This window comes from Echinops telfairi, unplaced genomic scaffold, assembly GCF_000313985.2.
Source record: "Echinops telfairi isolate 266 unplaced genomic scaffold, ASM31398v2 ScPeMD7_7457;HRSCAF=8495, whole genome shotgun sequence".
In the NCBI taxonomy this organism is placed as follows: domain Eukaryota; kingdom Metazoa; phylum Chordata; class Mammalia; order Afrosoricida; family Tenrecidae; genus Echinops; species Echinops telfairi.
Genome location: NW_022111357.1, coordinates 1009425 through 1029890, shown reverse-complemented (window position 1 = coordinate 1029890; position 20466 = coordinate 1009425). Strand labels below are relative to the sequence as shown.

At 40.1% G+C, this 20466-nt stretch overlaps 1 protein-coding gene across 3 annotated transcripts in view; it reads right to left on the bottom strand.

Annotated features, from left to right (window-relative positions):
• Positions 1-301: 301 nt before the first annotated feature.
• FOXJ3 (forkhead box J3) overlaps positions 302-20466 on the bottom strand; it is a 101368-nt gene continuing 81203 nt past the window's right edge. For all 3 annotated transcript variants that reach the window (XM_004704923.2, XM_045298839.1, XM_045298840.1), the window contains 7 exons: positions 18896-19024; positions 15117-15291; positions 12139-12555; positions 7990-8091; positions 7350-7541; positions 4556-4663; positions 302-3066 (listed from right to left, as the gene is read on the bottom strand). In XM_004704923.2, the coding sequence (XP_004704980.1) occupies positions 2951-3066; positions 4556-4663; positions 7350-7541; positions 7990-8091; positions 12139-12555; positions 15117-15291; positions 18896-19024 (1239 nt within the window). In that variant the 3' untranslated portion in view covers positions 302-2950. The remainder of the gene's footprint in view (positions 3067-4555; positions 4664-7349; positions 7542-7989; positions 8092-12138; positions 12556-15116; positions 15292-18895; positions 19025-20466) is intronic.

Genomic DNA, 20466 nt, shown 5'->3' with positions numbered 1-20466 from the left:
TGCACGCTGCTGTTTATAATGTGCCAGGCACTGTTCTACTTATTTAAATGTATTCATTAATTTAACCTGCGACAAGGTGGAGGGAGACAGTTTTGTCCTCAGTTGAGAGGCACTGAAGTGCAGGAAAACGAGGTCCAAAGAAATCAAACAACTTCCCCAAGTCTGCAGAGCTAGTAAGCTCCTCAGAAAAGGGCAGCACTTACTGTGACGTGCCAGCAGGGGTCCACCTCAGAGCCCGCCAAGGGCAGCCCCAGCCTTGCTTCCTCACCAGAACAAATGACACAAACCCAGCAGGGAGGGGTAGAGTGAACATAATAGATTTATTTTAAGTGCCATTCATGCATATCAATTCTGGCAGCAACCACCCTAATGACACTTGGGAGTATCTCTTTACAGCACTAAACAATTACAAAGAGAGGGTGCTGTTCATCATAGAGGCGAAATATGAACGCGTGCAATAGCAAAACTGTAGAAACATTAAAACACTGACTGTCCAACAGCAGTACGGAGAGCAGGCTGTGTCTGCACAAAAAGCCAATGCATTTCCATCACATATATACAAGAGAGATATGTACACATCACCCTCTGAATGAACAATATCAAAATACTCTATTCCATTTGAAATAATCCCCAATTGAGTCCCTCCCACTTCAAAGGACATCTGAGAGACATGTATTTACAAGCAAGAACACACATGAACACATTTACATTTTCAAAAACTGCCACAAATGCCAGTCGGATTATTCTCCCAGACAGAGTGCCCCATTTGATTGCATGCATTAATTATTCTTTGTCCCTAAAGTCTCAATGTAAGCTCAGGACAGAGCTCACCACCTACTGAAATGGCCCCTCAAGGGACCTGCCGGGCCTCACCAGTCAGATTACAGGAGAGTGGGAAGGGTCTGAGTAGAGGTCCTGCCTCTAGGGCCAGACTTGTGATGTTTAAATTCGCTGAAACATATTGATCACTGCAAGTCAGTGTATGACTGACAACTGGGAAATGGGTTTCACACAATTTGTAAACTCCTCATCAGTGGTTTCCATCCACATCCCTCAGACTCAGGGGCCACATTCCCATACCCACAGGGTTGAAAGTGCATACTGCTGCCAAAGCAATTCAAACCGTTTCAGAACCGCCCCTTTGGGTCCAGAAAGCAGGGACTTGAGCAGACTACTGAGAAGCCCTCCTTTCTCCCCACGCTGTCACTCTGCAGGCCACTATCTCATCTTGCCTCTGGTCCTTCTGAGAGAGGCCTTTCCAGAATCCTCCAATTGAGCTGATCTAAGGGTTCAAGCCAAGCAGGGTCCAAACAATGGAGGACCCGAAAGCCTTTCCTCCTCCCTCCTCCACACTTCACCAGCCCTGACGCTGTGGGGGGGGTCTCCCAGTGACTCACTCGGGGGGAGCACTCCATTACAAAATAAGCACACACACAACTTTCACATACACACACACACAGAAACAAAGACGCTTGTTTAGTTCAAACAGAGTTACTTAACCACAGAATTACTAAGGCTAAGAAAGTAATCTGAGCATGGCTGAGACCAGAGATGCTAAAAAGCAGCCACAGGCAGTTACTACTCCTTGATTTGATGAAATATCAGTTTCCCATTAGAATTACTATGTTGCCTTTTGTTTTTGGTCTACTCATTTAAATGTTTCACTTGTAGTTTTTTTGTAAAACTAACTAAATCTATGCAAAGGAGGTGACAGGAAATAAGTTAAATACAATCAACGAACCCTCAGGGCAGGCGGCATTTCAGAGACCGTGACCGTGTGGCGCACACACACACAGTGGCCCCTGGATGGCCCACCGTGGCCACGTGGCGCTCTCCCCTCATCTCAGTGCTGCTCCTGTGGAAGGAGAGCACATGGGAAGCGCTCGCTCACACTGCCCTGCTGGTCTGTTGCCCCAGTAAACCCTCCTCAACGAGTCAGCCTCAGGCAGGAGAACCGAGAGCAAGAGGAGAAGTGAGAAAGAAAATCACACCACTCTCTGATTGTCTTGTCTGTAAACTCGCACCAAGAAGAAGGGTTCTGTGCTTTCAGAGACTGCAATTCTTCTTAAGGAAGCCATCGGGAGCTGAGCATTCGTGGAAGGTAGTAATAAATATTAAAATAACACTTTAAAAGAATAAATACATAAGTGAGTATGGAGGCAATGATTTATTTAGAGAGTCAAACAAAGCCCAGCTTCTAGTTGATCAAATACGTTTGAGACTACCACAATGCTGACTGAGCAACACAGACACCGAGACAAGGCACACATAAACGCCAGCGGCCCCAAGTACGAAACGCAATGGTCACTTCCTTCGCGCTGCTCAGGAACAATATGCCCATTCAGATTTTTTAGACAGTATCAAGCTTGAGATTCCTTGACTTACTGGGTCAAATTCACTACCCAAATTTCTGAAAAGGATTCAACAAGAGGAAATGAACTTTGGAAAAACCAGTTTCCTTTCGGTTGCTTACATCAATGAAAAGTATCCTGCAGAAAATTGCCTAATAAGAAATAAAAACTCACAGTAACTTTTTCTTTTCAAGACACAACAATCCAATTAAAAAAAGAAACCTTTCAGTAATTTTTGTACATGTATTTACACATATGGATCTATAAATTGCTTGCAGCAAAATAGGCTCTGTCAGAAAAATCAGTCTGGCACTTGTGGTCAACATCAAACTGACACAAAAATGCAAAAGCGTCCAAGTCACACCACAGTGAGGAGCTGCACAGGGCAGCTGGCAGGGAGACAGACATGTCGTACTTGTCGGGCCCAGACAGAAGCAGTATGTTCTCCAGCTCAAATCTTTGTGATTGTCTTCAAAAGAACTTTTGATAACATTGGCAAAGTGATTAACAACTTTGTTTTCTCAATTGGATTCTTTTACACCTTTCCCTCCGCTGCTGAGAAAGGTGGCGTTGGGGGTTGGTGGCTCGCAGACACAAGCCTACACAATTGAATCCCAATCAAAGTCATCCTGGATGTCATCTGGAGGCAGGGAGCGCCGCATCTGGAAGGCTTGGGAAGGCATCATGTGCTGCTGGCTCATGGCTCCGTGGTGGCCTGGAAGAAAGGAGGCAGGTGGGAACTTGAGAATGGTAAGCAGAGACTGATGTCCGCTTAACACTGAAGTCACACTGAGTTCACATGGAAGATCTCCAACAAGTTAATCTTGGGGCCACCAAGTTCAAAAGCAGAAAACAACAGGACCTCCCCGCCCCTGGAGCACAGTGAGTGCAAGATACCACCCCCCCCCCCCCAACTCTCTGCAGCAGTTGGGCGGGGCTTCACGTGTGTGCCCCATTGTGTTGCACTCTGCCCTTGTCCCCCTAGATTGACAGACCTCTTCCAAACCACCAACCTCTTCCTTTTTTCTCTCCTTCCTTCTTTCCCTTCCTCCTAAGTAAAGGTCTATAATCACCTGAAGAGTTTATTCTATTAAAAATCAAGCACAGCCTTTAACCAGAGCCAGCTTTTCCCCTGGATTATTACAGTTGTTGTTAGTAATCTGACTACAAAATTGAGTAGTCTGCCACTAGTCTGATTTCCTCTTAAGTCCTGAAATTGTTAAGCAATTTACAGGTTTTCATTACCTCACAGTACAGCAAAAATACTTTAACTAAAAAGCATAACCCCCCATCTATGTGCCAAGTATTCACTTACAAGTGCTTTACATTTGACCCTCCTAACAACCTCATGAGGTAGGCAGTGTTATGCCCATTTACAGACAGAGACAATGAGAGGGTGTGACGGCGTGTCCACTATCACACAGCTACGTGGCGAAATGCCAGGATTCAAGCCCTGGCAATCTAGTTTGCCTGCTTTCCCTGCATATCGCCTCTCACTTGGACTCAACTTGCCTTCACTACTGCCTGGCACACCATTCTTTTGGGATTTTTAATCCCCCCTCCACCTCACGCACATTAACTTGAGTGTCTTCCTCACATCCCCTAAGGAAAGGAGGGTGGGAGATATGAGAAAAGCAATGGGCTCTGAATCCAGACACCTGGGTCTGAGTCTTGGTTTCATCACTTATCCCACTGGCTGGCCTGGGACATGCAATCTTTCCCTTTCAGAAGCTCACTTCCTCATCTGGGAAAGCCTTACGGCCTTTCCAGTCTTCACAGTATCCTCTTTCCCTGCTACAAGGACCTTATCCTCCATCTCAGAACTTAGCAATGGCTACCATGTACTTGCTCTGGGAGGTACTTCCCTAGACACTGCAGTTGGGGAACTCCACTGCTTTGACTGGAAGAGAATATGGGAGCTAATCTACTTAAGCTCCCGAAGTCTGCTGAAGTCCACTCAAAATAGAGTAGCCAAGGAAAGTTAAGAGCCAATGACTCTCAGAGAAGCAGGACAAGTAGACTCTTAGAGAATCCCTGGTTCCAAGAGACTTTAGGCCATATGATCCACATACCAACTGACATTTGAACCCTTTCATTAGCACTGGAACTAAGTCACTACCCACGGCAGGAAGTTCACTTCTTCCTGAGGCAGTCTGGGCTCACTGCTGGAATTCTCACAGTGAGGACACGCGCACACAAATCACCTGCGATCGTTGTTCCTGGAGTGCTGAGTGTCTGTGGGAGGTGAGGATAACCAGGGGGCGGCATCACTGAAGGAGGAAGATTTTGCCTAGAGTCTATGTACAAATTCCCTTAATCAAATCGAAAAGCAGAGAAAGAAGGAAAACATGTTAATATACACAGTTAAACAAATCACACATTAAAAGCTTGGCAGAATTGTGATCCGTAACTTAATAAGTAGGTAAGGTGGGGAGAAGAGGGGAAGAAATACTGTGTGAGTACACTGGTACTAATTCTAGCTCTCCTATTAAGTGTCTGTCATGATGTATTTCATTACAGTTCAAAAGCAGTCCCTATTCAACATTTCATCTAAGCCTCTCACTAAAACTTGCCAGGAGAGCAAAGCAGGGATTATTATTCCCATTTTATGGATGAAGCCGCTAAAGCTCAAAAAGGTTAAAGGGACTTGTCCAATGATACATCAGTTTGACAGAAGGCTAGTACCAGATCTTTTTATCCACGGGTTCCTTTTATAAAGTGCTGTCTCTATTACCCTGATTTTCTTAACTACGTGTGCCCTAGTGGCTACGAAGTATAAAGCATAGAAAAGATATACAAGGGGTAAAAGGAATGAGTATAGGGATAGGTAACATGGATCTCACTTAAATGGCATTTCAGACATTGATATATGTTAGTTGATGGGAGCCATTAAATGCTAAAACCAATTACACTGTACCATAATGCATAGCAGACAGGGAGGGGAACAAACATTATGATCACCCGCCCTGCCCTCAATAAAATGACAACCCTAAAAACTGGCTTATGTTGTAAGGATCATCTGGAATTTTAGAAATGCAGTTTTACTAAGGGGTTCTAGTGTTGCACATGAATTACACTCGCATCCCAGCAATATTGTAATGAAACTAAGAAACAGCAGCTATTTTCACAGAAGAAACTAAAAAGGAGAAGGGGAAAAAATGGTCTCTTCAAGGTAATGAGCCTACATTTGGCTGAACTAGAGGGAAAAGAGGACAGGACCAAGAACAGAACCCTGGACCACCGCTCCTAAGATTACATTCCTTTCGTTATATATCTGGCAATCAGAATAAAGCTTTTTAAATCAACTAATTACACTGGTAATAACTCAAAATGGTTGCAGGGAAGCATCCTGGCTGAAAGCAGAGACTACCAAAAAGATATTCTCTGTGTCATTTTGACTATGTGGATCACAGTAAACTAAGGATACTACGAATTTTCCCCAGCATGAGGACTTCAAATGCTTAATTTAACTGTGGTCATGGGGACCCGTGCACAAACCAAAGGTTGCCGTTCACACAGAACAGAGATGTGCATAGTTGAAAATCAGGGAAAGCAAGTGTCAGGCTCACACCTGTTCACCATCCTTATCCAATCTGTAAGCAGCTCTGATGGCTGTCATGAGTGCTGCGTGCAATGCCAAGTACAAAACTGGCAGTCTAGACACAGGACAAAGATGAGGCTGCCTGGCTCCAATAAACACTTGAAGTCCCAGAACCTCCAAGGGGCATTTCTACTCTGTGCTCCAGGGTGGCATGAGTGGGAACTGACTCAATGACTATGGGCTTAACTTTCTCGCATTCAACCTTCATGCCGAGCAAATAATCCAAGAAGCTGGGCTTTGAGCTTGAATGTTTATGATTTTCGCAGATCTATAAAGTATGACATTTTAATTTTCATTTCAAGCCTGTACAAACTTAATTATCATTTTATAAGTAGGTTCCTATAAAAATGTAAGCCATGTCTCCAAGACATGTAAATTTTATTGGATAACTTAATAAAAGTTAAGAAAAGTAAACTGTGAACAATAAAACAAGAATGTAAACCCACTACAAAGACACAGCCTATTTACTTAAACTTTTCTACCATGTACCTTAGATAATAATCTGTTTTCATTCATTTTTTACAAGTAAAAAGATGTCAATGGATCACTGCCACTATTAACACTAGGTTTCCTCAATGGAAGTTACAGGAACCATTTACATTTACCCCACCTTAACTTATGCTGACTTTGTCCATTTAATGAGACAAATACATATCCGAATTCATTTTTTTCCAAGCCTTCTAATCACGAAATTCTCTGTGTGGTATACCTATCTCTACAGATACCTGTCAATTTGACTCGATTCATTAATAAATATGAACATGGTCAAAAAGTTCTTAGAAAATAAACATCAAACCCCCCTCGAGGGGGAAGAATAACAGAACTGTGGGCAAAAGAATATACTGGACAGTGTAAGCTATGAAAAAATAATAATATATAATTTATTAAGGCTTCATGGGGGGGGGGGAATAAAGAGGAGCTGATATCAAGGGGCTCAAGTAGAAAGAAAATGTTTTGAAATGATGATGGCAGTACCTGTATACGTTCGTTTGATGTAATTGAGTTATAGATTTCTGTAGTATTGATAAGATATCCAGTAAAATGGTCAATTAACAAGTAAACATCAAGTGTAAAGATAAACAGTGCAACGGAGATTGTCATACTGACTGACCCAAGCGACCCCTTTACTGTCAACCAGCATCTCAAATGCTGTGTACTATTTTATACAGCTATAGCGCATCGTAGTTGCATTTGTAAGTTAATAGTGGTTAATTATGTTGTTTTTAAATAAGTTATTGTTTAAAGAAATAGTGTGGTCTCATCAACACGTCAATTTGCTGTGTGTGTGTCCACAGAGATGGGTATCTAAGAAACGTCCATAACCTAGTGTTGCTCCCACACGGAGCTGCGTCTCATGAATGAATCGGGAAGACAGACAAGAGGTAACGAGGCCGTACCTGTCCCCACGTGCTGGGAGGGTTTTGTTGGATGCACGGCACCATGGCACACATGTTGCTGAACATTGCTCTGTGAGTGGATAAGGCCAGTTTGCGTAAAGAACTGGTTAAGAGAAGAACAGAGATCTGCAAATTGGACCTGATCTAAAGACCAGTTCTTGAGATCTGCTTGTCTCATACTCTCCATCAAACCTGTGCGAGAGACAGAAGAAATCCCGTGAGGTTAGTTCTGCAAGCATTGCAAGACAACGGAGTACGGCAAACTTTCTGAGCCCACAGAATTTCTACTGCCACGTTGAAGATTACGGTAGATTTGGCCATGCAATGAACAGCAGCTGGTTGGGTTTTTTTTGTTGTTGTTTTGGTCTGATTATTTTAAATATGCACAAATTTCTTTCAGAGTTCTTGTCTGTGACCCTATGTTACACCAATTGATCCAGGGATTTTACAGTGAATTTTTCAAGTTAAAGTTTTTAAGTATACTTATGATCTTACTGTAAAAGAAACTCTACATCAAGGATACTTAGTTCCACTTCAAAGAAAGCAGTATCTCTTTTACAAAGAAATGTATCATCTACTAGAAAAACAACAGTAACATTTGTATACAATTTGGTTATATGCCAAAAGGAACCACACTCACCTTGGAACTGTGAAAGGTCTACATCTGACCAATTAACACTGCTGGCAATCCGACAGCTCTCTTTTAGTATGTCAAGTGTTGCATACCAATCATTTGAAACTCCTGTGAAAGTAATATTGACAAGACTATCAATCTTGGATGATGGATGTCTGAAGTGTATGATGAGGGAAGACAATGCGCCAGCTTTGTTCCCACAAAGGCAGTTTCCTGGCCAGTCTACAAAGGAATTCACACTAAGAGTTCATCTGTGTTGGGATGATCTGCTCTGTGAGCAGACAGGAAGGGCATCATTTCTCTCCATTTTACAAAAGAAAATGGAATGAACCCCAAAGATAAGCATAAATTAGCAAAGCTACCCTGATCAACCTAAGATGTTTTTCTAAGTTCTGGTAGCACTATAGGTTAATCATTAAACTGCTAACCAGAGCAGCTTGCAAATTTCCATGTCATCTTCTGAAGTCAAACTTGATACAATTCTGTACATTTGCAGAGTACACACACATACGAGCGCGTCATGCAAATCCGTATTCCCCTCATAAAATTCCCAAGACCTAAGGACATGCTCTTCGTAGCATACAGCAGGAGGTTCATGTTTAGGGGCAACACAGAGCACAATTTAAAAGCACTGGTTTAATGGATAAATCCCCCCTAGATGCTATTGGAAATAAAATAATCAGAAGAGAGCGAACATTAAAGGAGAACAGATGGGAGGTAAAGTAGAGCGTATACTAAGAGCGGATGCTTCTTTCGAAGCAACCTGGAGAAAGAAATGCCTTAAAACAATCCTCCTGGCAAAGGAGCAAGGGAGAGGGACTAAGCTTTCTGTAAGGGATGGTAAGCCCAGGTTGGGCATTTCTAGTCAGTCTGGAATGGTGTCCTCTGATGTGGTACTGCATTAGGGTACTCCTGTGTGCCAGCAGTGGCCACCAGTCAAGTGGCCACTGGGCAAGAGTTACCCTAAGAGAAGAAAACCCTGCATTTTGGGACTGCTGCCTATTATAAAGTATGTTTCCCCCAAATCAGTGCTATGACTCCTACCCTCTAAAACTGTGGCTATCATCCCATTTAGAAATGGGCTGTCTTCAGTATGTTACCGCCAGACTTAGTAATGAGTCCATCTCTTTTGTGATTTAAACGAGTTAACAAGCAAGCTACTTAGCAGAGACAGGGGAAGAAGAGAAAGCCCAGGAGCAGAAGCTCAGAAGAGATGAGGGCTTTCCTCTGAATTTTCAGAGACAGCCTTCCTCTAGAACCAGTACCTGGAGTTCTAACGTGTAGCCTCCTTCACTGTAAGAAAACACGTTTGTTTGTTAGATCCACCCACATGCGGTCTTTCTGTTATAGCAGCACGAGATGGCTAAGACCCTTTCCAATGGCTCTCTTTCCCTGGATGAAGGTAAGAACTAATAAAAAAAAATACTTTTGCTACATCAGATGGCTCTCAGCTTTATCAGCCAACTTTTGGCTACTTGACTTACACAATCTGACCAATTGTGGATTTTTAAAATCAGTAATAAAGACAACATGAACCCTGACTGTTAGCAATTCATAATTTAAGGAGAAACTTACTGAGGGGAAGTGGGGAAGAGATAATGAATTGATGTTACAATGAACCACAAACATCTTCCAGTTTAGGAACTTCAAAGATAAGAAACTGAGGTTACCAGGAACAGCCAATGGAACACTAAACGCCTATCTCGAGGTAAATACAGCATAGACAGTCAGAAGGCCGTGCTAAAACTTGGTCTCCTAAAACAAAATCATGTCAAAGAACTAAGGCCATACTGGTTTTAGTTGTTACTACATTGGGTCCTTTAATGAAAACTGACTTGTCAGTATGGAAACAACCCAACCTCTGCAGAGAGTGGGAGAGCAAACCCTACCTCTACCGGTACATACTTGCCGATTTTACTCCTTCTGCATTAACTAGGGGTACAGGCTTTGAAGTAAGACAGAGCAAGGTATAAATCTCAGTTCTACTACTTTAGTGTGGTCTGCCTGAGTTGTACTTGTTTTATTTATAAAATTTGGTTTATAACATGATTTAAGAAGCGAATATGAGATAATAGGCACTCCAATTGCTGCTTGCGCCTCTTTTCCATTCCTCCTCTGTTAAAGACAGCCTGTCTGGTCCCACCTTAGGAGAAAGTCCTAATTCAAAGAGATTCATTATTATAACAGCTACAATTATTCCTAACTCCCCCAGGTGGAAGTCCATTTTCTTTCTCTGTCATGTTAATATGTTCCTATAATCACACATTGTTTCCAGCTATAAAATACTTCTCCCTTTCTTGAAACAGACTTCCACTGATACACCATCTCTACTGTCAGCAGTCTCTCCCCCAAATCCTATTAGGCTTAAATTTCTGAAGAACAAATTATCATTAAATGGCAGCTAATAGTGGCTGGATAACACTAAACAGAATTACAACAAAAGGGGGGTCACTGTGTTTTACACATCTCTACCCTTCTCTCTAGACAAGCAATTAAAAACCACTTAAAAACCACTTACAGATGTTTTAGGTGCTATCCCCTTTCACCAGTTACTATATGACACCCACTCGACATGGTTAGATTCCAAAAACCACGTCATTGTGTGAAAATAGAGGATGAGCATATCAGTCCACACAATGAAGAATGGCCACACCGTTACAGCTGTCATAGTACACCACTCCATAATTGACATACCATCTGTCAAACCACTGAGGACTGTGGCCCAACTAAGGTGATAGACACCTAACCATCACAGCCAGTGCTACTGTTGTCTGGTATCCTGGCATGTGTTACTCCTAGACAAACCATTGTTAATGTGCAAAATAGTTAAGGCAGTACATCTTCACTGTGGTAATAAATGTAGAATGCCAGATAACAAGGCTATAACCCATAACCTACTTTCAATTTGATTTCAACTTGATTCTGTAGCCATTCTAACTGTTAACGAAAAACTAAAACATGATGTCTTACGATTTTAATATGCACTGGTCTTTGTTATTTTGGTAAAACAATGCCAACAGTAAGAAAAATTACTATGATGATAGTTTTTCATTTCAGATTTTTAAGACCCTAAGTATCTTTATTGATGAAGATAGGGCAGGGTAGGTAGGTCGTGTGATATTAACTCTTTAATTAAGGACTTACCAAGTTTCAGGTACCCTGCTGATTTTTGTACTTTATTCTCATTGGACTTCCAAACTTTTTACCCTGCTTTTTCTATTTTGTAAATTAAGAAGCATCTTCAGAAAGGTGCTTCATAGCTAAGTCACACTACAAGAACTGTAGGCATTATCTTAAACTCACTTCCTTGCCTGAAACACTGATCAAGTTTTAATTGGTTAATAAAAACTAAGGATGTCTTACCTTTAGAAACTGCACTCATGATAAAAAAAAAAACAACTTTCACCAGTGGTATGGCTGGGAAGTAGACAGGCAGGCAAGCTGGTGCAAGTGTGGGCACCTCCGAGGGACCCATTCACCTTAATGTCTTTGTCCAGACACTCGGGAGTTCTGCCAGGTCTGGACCCACGGTTGGTTAAGCACTTCACTAGAAACCACCATATCCTATCTCAACAGTGATAGATGTATGTTATAAAGAATGTCACCGTCCTTTGTAAATTAAATGAGCTACTTGGCAGGGATAAGCAAAAAAGGGAAGGGGGTGTTTACTGAATAACCAGAGGCAAGAGAGTAGTCCAGGCATTTCACATTTATCACCACAGTTTGTGCCTCATGACAGCACTTTAGAGCAGTGCATTTCAATGCCATTTTTATAGATGAGAAAACAAGACTAAAGGACGTAATTTGCCCTGCGTCATAAATGCCAGTTAAGAATTCAAACACAGATCTTTCTGGCATAAATTTACAATCTTTCGTCTACACCACACTGGATCTCAAGACAGCTTTCACTTCTCCTTTCAAATGCTCACAAAACCCCTTCGAATGGGATGAAACAGAACCAAGACCTGAAAGGATTACTTAGTGAGTCCAAGTCAATCTATAGACTGAAAGAGAACTACAGGACTTTAACCTGGAAACAAAAGGAGATGGACAAGACCAGTTTAAGGGCTAATGATCACAGCAACTCCACATTTAAAAGCCAAAAACAGATCATAATTCACTGTTAGGCAAACAAAAGCTGAGACAAAAACTTACCAGAATTACAGGATACTTGTTGGGGGGCCTGGGGGGCCTGATGTGTTAACGTCTGGTGCTGATGGTTCGGATGGTGTTGCATGTGTTGGTGAGGAGATGGGTGCGGGGGGTGAGGGGACTGGAGCTGACTGTGTTGCTGTGGGTGTGGTGCTGGGTGCTGGGGACGCTGCAGATGCTGTGCTAAACCATGGGGTCGATGGGACGGATGTGGGGACGGCTGTGTGTGCATCTGAGGGTGGGACAGCGAGACTTGTGCAACTGAATTACTGCCTGTGGTACTGAGGCCACTGCCATGACTGTTGGATAGACTACTTTGGTTGCTGTGTGGGTGAGAGCTCACTGTGCTGCTAGGAGAATGCTGATAGGAACAGGAAGTGTGGGACTGCTGGGAAGGTTCAGAAGGGATGTTCATCAAACCTAGAAACAGAAAGCAAGATCAAAATGCAGATTTCAGCTGCATTTTATGAGACATTTGCAAAATAATATACAAAGCAAAGGTATTATGTTGTCAGGAAGCCGCTTTGGTTCAGTTTAACAAGTGTTTATGGACTGTCTGTCATACAATGGGCTCTGAAGAAACATCATTCCCTAGCCTCCAGAAGCTCATGGTCCACTTAAGAAAGACATTTAATGAGATTACAGACAACACTATAAATGCTAAGGTATAGAGAAAATTACAAGACCAACTGTGCCTCTTACTTGTTCAGTATAAAGAAACTATACCTGAAAGTTTTCTTTGACAAGATAGTAGCAGTGTCTGAATAAGAGTATTGAAAGATGAGTAAATACTTGGGGGGAATCAGGAAAAGTGTTGGATCAAGCTCAGAATGGTTTTCTGTAGGCCTGAAGACCAAGGCTTTATCAGAAGAAGCAGGCTGAATCAAGTCCATCTAGTATTTCTGTTCTTTCTTTGTCTACCAAAGTGGCTAGGATCTTTAGGATTAAGTAAAACAAAATAGTTATCTCCACTGCTCCATTTCATTCCTTTCTGGAACATTCTTGAGATGTGTGGTTTAAGCACAAAGAGTGCACACTTCACAGCAGCAGAAAGTAGAAGATTTCAGTCTCTGCACTGTTATTTACACAACATGGACCTTTAAAAAGTTACTGACTCTCTCTGAGCCACAATCAGCTCAACGGTAAATGGGTATAATAACAGTACCTACTTCATAGAGTTGTTGTGAGGACTAAATGCCAAGGTGCAAGTGCAGGATGCAGGATGAGCTCAGTAAAAGTTAGCTGCTAGGATGCTGCTGCTGCTGCTGATTAGGCCAGAAGTGCCTAATGTTAAAAATAACGTATGTTTGGTTTGCAGGTAAAGGCTCATTTTAATAAATCTTAATGCAACATTTGCTTCTATGAAACTAGGCTATATCATATGGCCCATACACTACTTTGCTGAACCAGACACAGAAAATTTCATTAAATGCAGGAAGGGAGAATCCCACATGATAATCCCTGTCAGTACAAGGATCAAAGTTTTTAACAGAGATAAAATTATCCTGATATTTGTCACTAACATTAAAATTGTATTTGAGTGTATTGTTTATATCATTGATAATCCTAATATCTTATCTCATAGGGAAAAAGGTTGATTAAATTCTTGCGTTGGCCCAGACAATCTGTCATTAAAATGGATACTTAGGGATATTGTAGTAAGATAAAAGAAAACAAGAATTCAATGATTTCCATGAAAACCCTAGCATTTTTCAATGAAACCCTGATAGGATCTATGCATACATAGTTCATCTCATATTATTATTTTTTAAAGAGTTATCGCTCAGAAGCCCAATATGCAGGACTGATGGACATAAAGTCGCTTCTTCTCACGCTGGGAAAGAAGCCTGCTAGGGCTCGTCTTTAGCCACACGCTTTTCCCCACAGCAGTCCCCACGGCTGTAACAAAAGACAAGGGCTCTGTGAAGAACAACTTGAAAACCAGCTATTCAATCCAATTCTTTTCATTCCACATTTAAGGAAGATGAGAACCCAACAGGTGAAGTTAGCTTGCTTGATTTATGGTAGAACGCGGACTAGAACCCAGAATTCCTATCAATCCTTTTTATTATAATATGATGAAATGGTCTTAGAAATTTACCGTCATTGCTATTGCAAAGCTAGGTATTTCTGTTATGATCAACTACAGTTAAGACTTAGAAAAGCCTTGTAAGATTTTTTAAATTTCATTTTATAGATACCCAGTTAAACAAAAGTTTAGAGAAAATATATTAAGTCATACCTTCAACTCAAACGTGAACCAAAAAAACCCCTCTCCTTATACTAGCTAGAGCTACAACTCTTCTATGTATACATATATAAAGTAAGTATGTATACACTATTTATAATATTAACTTCCATAATATCTGCCAATAATAAGTATTAATATATAGATGCCATAAGAATAACAATTACAAAGCTATAATAGCATCCATTATAGTAGAAAGCTATGGGCTAGATCTCTGAGTAAAGGTATAAACAGTTCACCTGCCAAGTAAAGTAATTAGGAAATACTTCAACAGTAGACTTTCCAACAACTTCTAACTGGTGTTCTGTGTGACATTCTGATCCAATCACATGACTAAATCAGTAAACCAACAGCTAGTGGAATAAAAATCTACCAGAGCAAACAATCTAGCATTTGGTTCAGATGCAATTAACATGCAGCCATGTTTCCCATGTGACACAGGTGAAGGTCAGAATCCTGAAACACAATGCTCCCAGGTCACCACAGTTCATCAAGTGATGTAAGCAGGCCATATGTAACAAACCTGCCATTCTTGTGTTGTGATATAAACATATACCGAGCACAATAGGCTTACAAGAGGCTTAATTCAATACAGAATTAAGAATTACAATACAGAAATACAAGAGGCTTAATTCAATACAGATTATGATAATGCTTTAACATTCAGGAAATGTACCAGCTACGCCGTACAAAGAATTACTAAGAAATGGTAACATCTCAATAGAAAGCTCACCTTGTTGACTGAGAGACTGCTCAAAGACTGATTTATAAAGACTCCGGAATGAGGCACTGAGATCTTCAAAATTATATTCTGAGAAAAGTAGCTGTTTGTCTCGTTCCGGCACGTTATACTGCGGCTGCTGCTGAGGAGTTAATGACTGAGAGACTGGTTCTGGGTGGCTGGTCACCTAACATGAAAACGAGACACTACTGATCGAGTGGGTCTGTGTCAGAACTGGGTTGTTACACAAAACATACGAGTGAAAACAGTGTGAAGGAAAAATGTCCTTGGTCCTTTGTCCCCACTCTTAAGTTTTAGTGCACATGAAGGACAGAACACAAAAGTGTTGAAGTAGCGCCTCAAGAATAGTAAAGCTCTAATCCAACCTCTGAATCTGACATACAGGAGAGGTCAAAGAAATTAAATAACATGTCTAAGAGCACAAAGTGATGAGTTAGGTCTAGAATTCTATTTCTCTAGGATCTTCATCTTGGTTCTACACAAACAATTTAATCTCAAATTTCACTATATGAGGGGGTTTCAAAAAGTTCATAGAAACTTTCCATTTTTTAATGCCGTTTTCCACAAAATTTTTGAAGTCCCTTCATTCTATGATGCTACTAACAATTTTCATTCATTTATTCAAAGAATCGGTAAGTGTTTAAACTTAAATACTGTGACTATTGAGTCAGGTTGTGGGACAGTGCTCAACCTAAAGCAGCATTGAGTTTCAGTACACTGAACTCTTCATTGCTAGGAAAGTTTTTTAAAAGAGGGTGGGGGTGGAGAGATATGAAATTGAAAAGAAATTTTAAAAATTAAAAAAAATTTTTTTAAATAAGGAAATTCTAAGGACACAGAATAAACTGCAGCCTTGACCTAGATGGGAAGGCAAACACCTAAAAAATATCAATTATCTTTGAAATCTTTCAAAGTGGTACAACTAAAATTTAATATAAGATTAGCTGTATTTCTTAAGATTACATTTGGTTAGTACTTTGAAAGATTATGGTATAAACAGGTATCGAAATGTATACAGCCATTCAAAATGGTGCACTTAAAGGGTCTGCAATAACATGGAAAATGTGAACGTTTATAGGGAACAGCTCCACATGGTACTCTGGCACCCACCTCAACATAGGCTATATAGACAAAGCTTAGTAAATAGCAGGCTAACCGAAGCAGGCTAACCCAGAACATGGGAGATGGCAGGAAGTTGTAAGTGGAGCAAATTCTCATGGCTATTTCTCACCTAGGAACCCTGATGGTGTAGTGGTTACACAATGGGCTGCTAGCTGCAACTTTGGTGATTCGAAATTACTAACTGCTGTGCAGAAGACTGAGGATTTCTACTAACTTAAGGGTCAATCTGGGAAACTCACAGGGGTAGTTCTACCATCCTAGAGGCTTGGCATTGACAGTGAGTTTTTGAGTTTCTCATCCACCTCCCAATCGTGCAAGAGATGGCCACGGAGAAGTGTCTTACACATCTCCGAATCTCGCAGAAGGCACCTAGTATTCGGCAAGGGAAAGACATCTACCTCCTGGGTTCTACTGATGCTTAAGACTTCCTATGTCTCCCCTAAGAATACAGCTGCAGGTTATAAAACTGCTTAGATTCGGTATGGAATTTGTTCTTCCAGTATAGAGTGATCTACCTCTCATGAAGCCTGTCACCTGGCCCTCTGGGTTGGTGTCTTTCAGTGGGAAGTGGAGAACTAATAAGCTGACCTGACTTGGGGTGTTTCTGTAAGTAATGAAATTATCTCAATCCATTTGGGCTGTGTCCTTACAGACAGAATCTAAGGCTATGTGGCATGCCCAACCAACAGCTGCCACCGTGTTACTTACAGATGGCTAGACATTTCGTCAAGTGGGAAAAGCAGTTTATAATATCTCCAGCTTTGGGTAGAGGCCTGTAGCCCACTGACGTTTACTGGGCATAATGAATATGCTTTCCTTAGACCGGTCATCTACTTGTACTGATGCCTCCTTACTTCCCTCTTACTGGACATGTGGCACCATCCTGTTGGGCTCCTTGGTTTCTCTGGGTTAAGATTTTTTTTAATGCTTACGTTATTTTAAAAGCAACTTAGAATCATTAAACCTTTGCTTAGTTTGTTTAAATGCTCCAACTACTGCTTTTATACCACGATTTTGTCATTACTGAGTGTTTGGATTATCTCTTGATAAACTAATTTTTTCCAGGAAGCACATATGAAAACAAGGGTAGGATATGATATGTTCTAAGAACTGCGCATAAAAGATTTTTTTCCTCTGGTTTTCACAAATTAATGAAAAATTGGCTGAAAAGATTTTAATTTCAAACCTATTTCCTCAAAACTGAATATAATCATCTGAAATTTTGTATTATGGAAGTCTCATTGATATTGTTTTTTAATGTAACATTTCTTCAATCAGAGTATTTTTTTTGGTGATTATCTTGACAATTCTAAAATTTCCCCTATTTCTAGACTTCCCATACCCAACACATTTTCCCTAAATTCAGTAATTCTTTAAATATACATTTCTTCTGAAAACTGCTTCTTTACCAATGATTGGGGTTTCTTCCATAGGAACACTTAAGATTCTCAGTCCTATACATCTTCTTTTACATCTTTTGGTGGGGTCGATTTCTTATCCGCTCTGAACAAATGGCTCCACTCCTCCAGTTACCAGCACTAATACCAGTTTTGTAGAAGCAATTTTCTTTTTTCTTACATTCCCTAAGAATTCTAATTCCGCTGAGTTTTTAATTCCTGCGTGTTTTTGTATGTCAAGGTCTTCCCTCTATGTCTTTTGTCCCATGTAGTGTTTTTCTATATACTTATCTTGGAACAGAGTGATGATATCAAATTTATACTGACTAACAGCACGTGTGGTTCTTGGGCTCTGTATTCCGTCCAGTGGAGAGAAGGATTCATTGCCAGAAGGTTTCAAAAATATATCAAGAAACCCATGGATAATGTTCTTATAATCAGGTAACAGAAGAAAGATGGAGCTCTCTACACCCATAAAGAGTTACAGTTTTGGAAACTCACAGGGGAAGTTCTACCCTGTTCTATAGGGTCACTACGGGTCGGGATCAACTCAATGACAGTGAAAGAGAATCAGGTAACAAAATCAGCATGGAGCAAGAATAGCATACCATTATTTTCCAGACCAAAATTGAAGATGATAGTTAAAAATTGAATACCAATCTATCCTAACTTTGGAGTTTTCAGAATCCCCTCCTTTGATCTATGGCTAGAAAACAAATTGACATTTACATCCTTTATGCCCCCTCCCCCCCCAGAACTTTAGAAATTCATCAATGTAACTGTTAGATGGAAGTAGATTTTTTTTTCTATTCCAGTTGCTATCATTTGAATATAAAAAAAATTTTTTTAAAGCACCAAACTATGGCTCATAGCAACCCTAAGAACTTCCCGTGAATTTCAAAGTCTATAACTCTTTATGGGAATAGAAAACTCTTATCTTTCTCCCACAAATCGGTTAGTGGTTTCAAATTGCTGGCCTTGCAGTTAACAGCCCAATGCATAACCAATACATGGAGTAAAATAAATAAACACAAACACCATAGCAAACCACATACTGGTATTTAACGTGATTAAAGTACTCAAAATACAAGTTAGAAATTTGCTCGTTAAGTGTTAATATATTTATCTATGTTAATGAGTGACAAGTGAGAAATACTATCTTTTCTTGTTATTTACTTTTTAATTGCATTTTATTTAGTTTTAAGCACAAAATGAGTACTCAAAAATAAAGCTAACTCCCCAAAGACTTACCGGTGTATAACTATGCACACTTCCAACACTGTTCAAATTAACAGATGCCAAACTCTGGTCTGAGAGACTGTTGTTAAGGCTACTGCGTGGGCTATCACTACCATCCTGATCGGTGTTGTACAACGTTACCTAGAATGAAAAGAAAAGTAGCACCAAGTATAATGAGTACCTTTTCAGTAAGGCTACAATGGCAGGAAGATAAACATGTTAGTGGTCTTTTCTGTCGTGTGTATCCCCTATCAATAATATCATGTTCACCATGGAATAATTTTGTCGGCACTCTCACACAAAAGGACATAAATTAGAGGTATATAAACTCAATTTACTAGCTGGTATATTTGGTCCATCAATACATAATGAATGGGAGATAAAGAAACTTTAGATTGCAAAATAGTTCTACAATGCACACATTTGTTTTTTCTCAGTCTTTAAGAAAAACAAGTGCATTATTCAATTAGAATCTTAGGCTTAAAAAAAGAGGATGAAACAAAAATTAAATTAGGTATTTTTTTATAGGTATCATAGTTAAGAATCTTGAAAACTGGAAACACATTTGTAAAATCCTAAATGCGATCCAATCTTTTAAAGTAATACAAGATGTGAAGAGCTTCCTATTAACAAAGGTCTTCAATTTTTACCACTGATCGTGTATTTTTACAATGCTTCAATCTGCTTATTTGTAAACTGAATTAGTTTTTAATTAGAAACAAAAAGAATTAAAAAATTAGCCTAATTATCCTTCGAGGTTCTGTTCATATGCAACTAGCAACTTTCCTTTCTGTTCTCCTGCTTCACGAGAACCATTTGGCTTTATGGTCTAGATAACGTTCAACCCCGACTAGACTTTTAGCTCCTTGAATCTTCAGTAAGTAACCACACCCCTCACAGTGCTTTCTGCTCATTCCCTAAGTATTTGCTCCATCTGGTAAGCAACTGAGCCATCTTTATGCTCCTCTGAGCAGAAAATGGGATTATACTCGATGCTTTTGCCAAACGGCAGAATATGCAGAAAACTAAACCATATGAATCTCTATGTAAGACAAAACTGAACTCACATTCACATGAGAGCAATTATGTGTCTAAGAAATATGTAAGAGAGTAAAGAAGAATGAGGTATGAAAACAAACAAGAAAACATGGCACAGACTTTTCTGGTAAACACAAATGGGGCCTCAGAGGAGTTCATGGGAAAATCCCATTCTTTTTCATGAACTTCATGAAGCCCCCTCATATTTCAAATTAAACTTTGATAAAAACCACATTATTGATTCCTAAGAGTAATTTCAAAACTATAAAACTACACAATTAAAAAAATTTTCAAAAAAAACTTTGCAAACATCCATGGTTTTTCTTGACTGCTTATTCTTTCCTATTACTCAAATTAGAAATACTCTCCACAACCCTAGATAATCCCTTTTATTTGGAGGCAAATAAACATTTTTATTAAAATATACAGAATGAATAAAGTACAACAATTATTTATTACAGAGTAGGAATAGCCGTGTAATCACTCCCTAGGTCAAAGTAAAAAAGAACAGTTTTTAAACTTTGGTCTCAGAATCCCTTTTACCA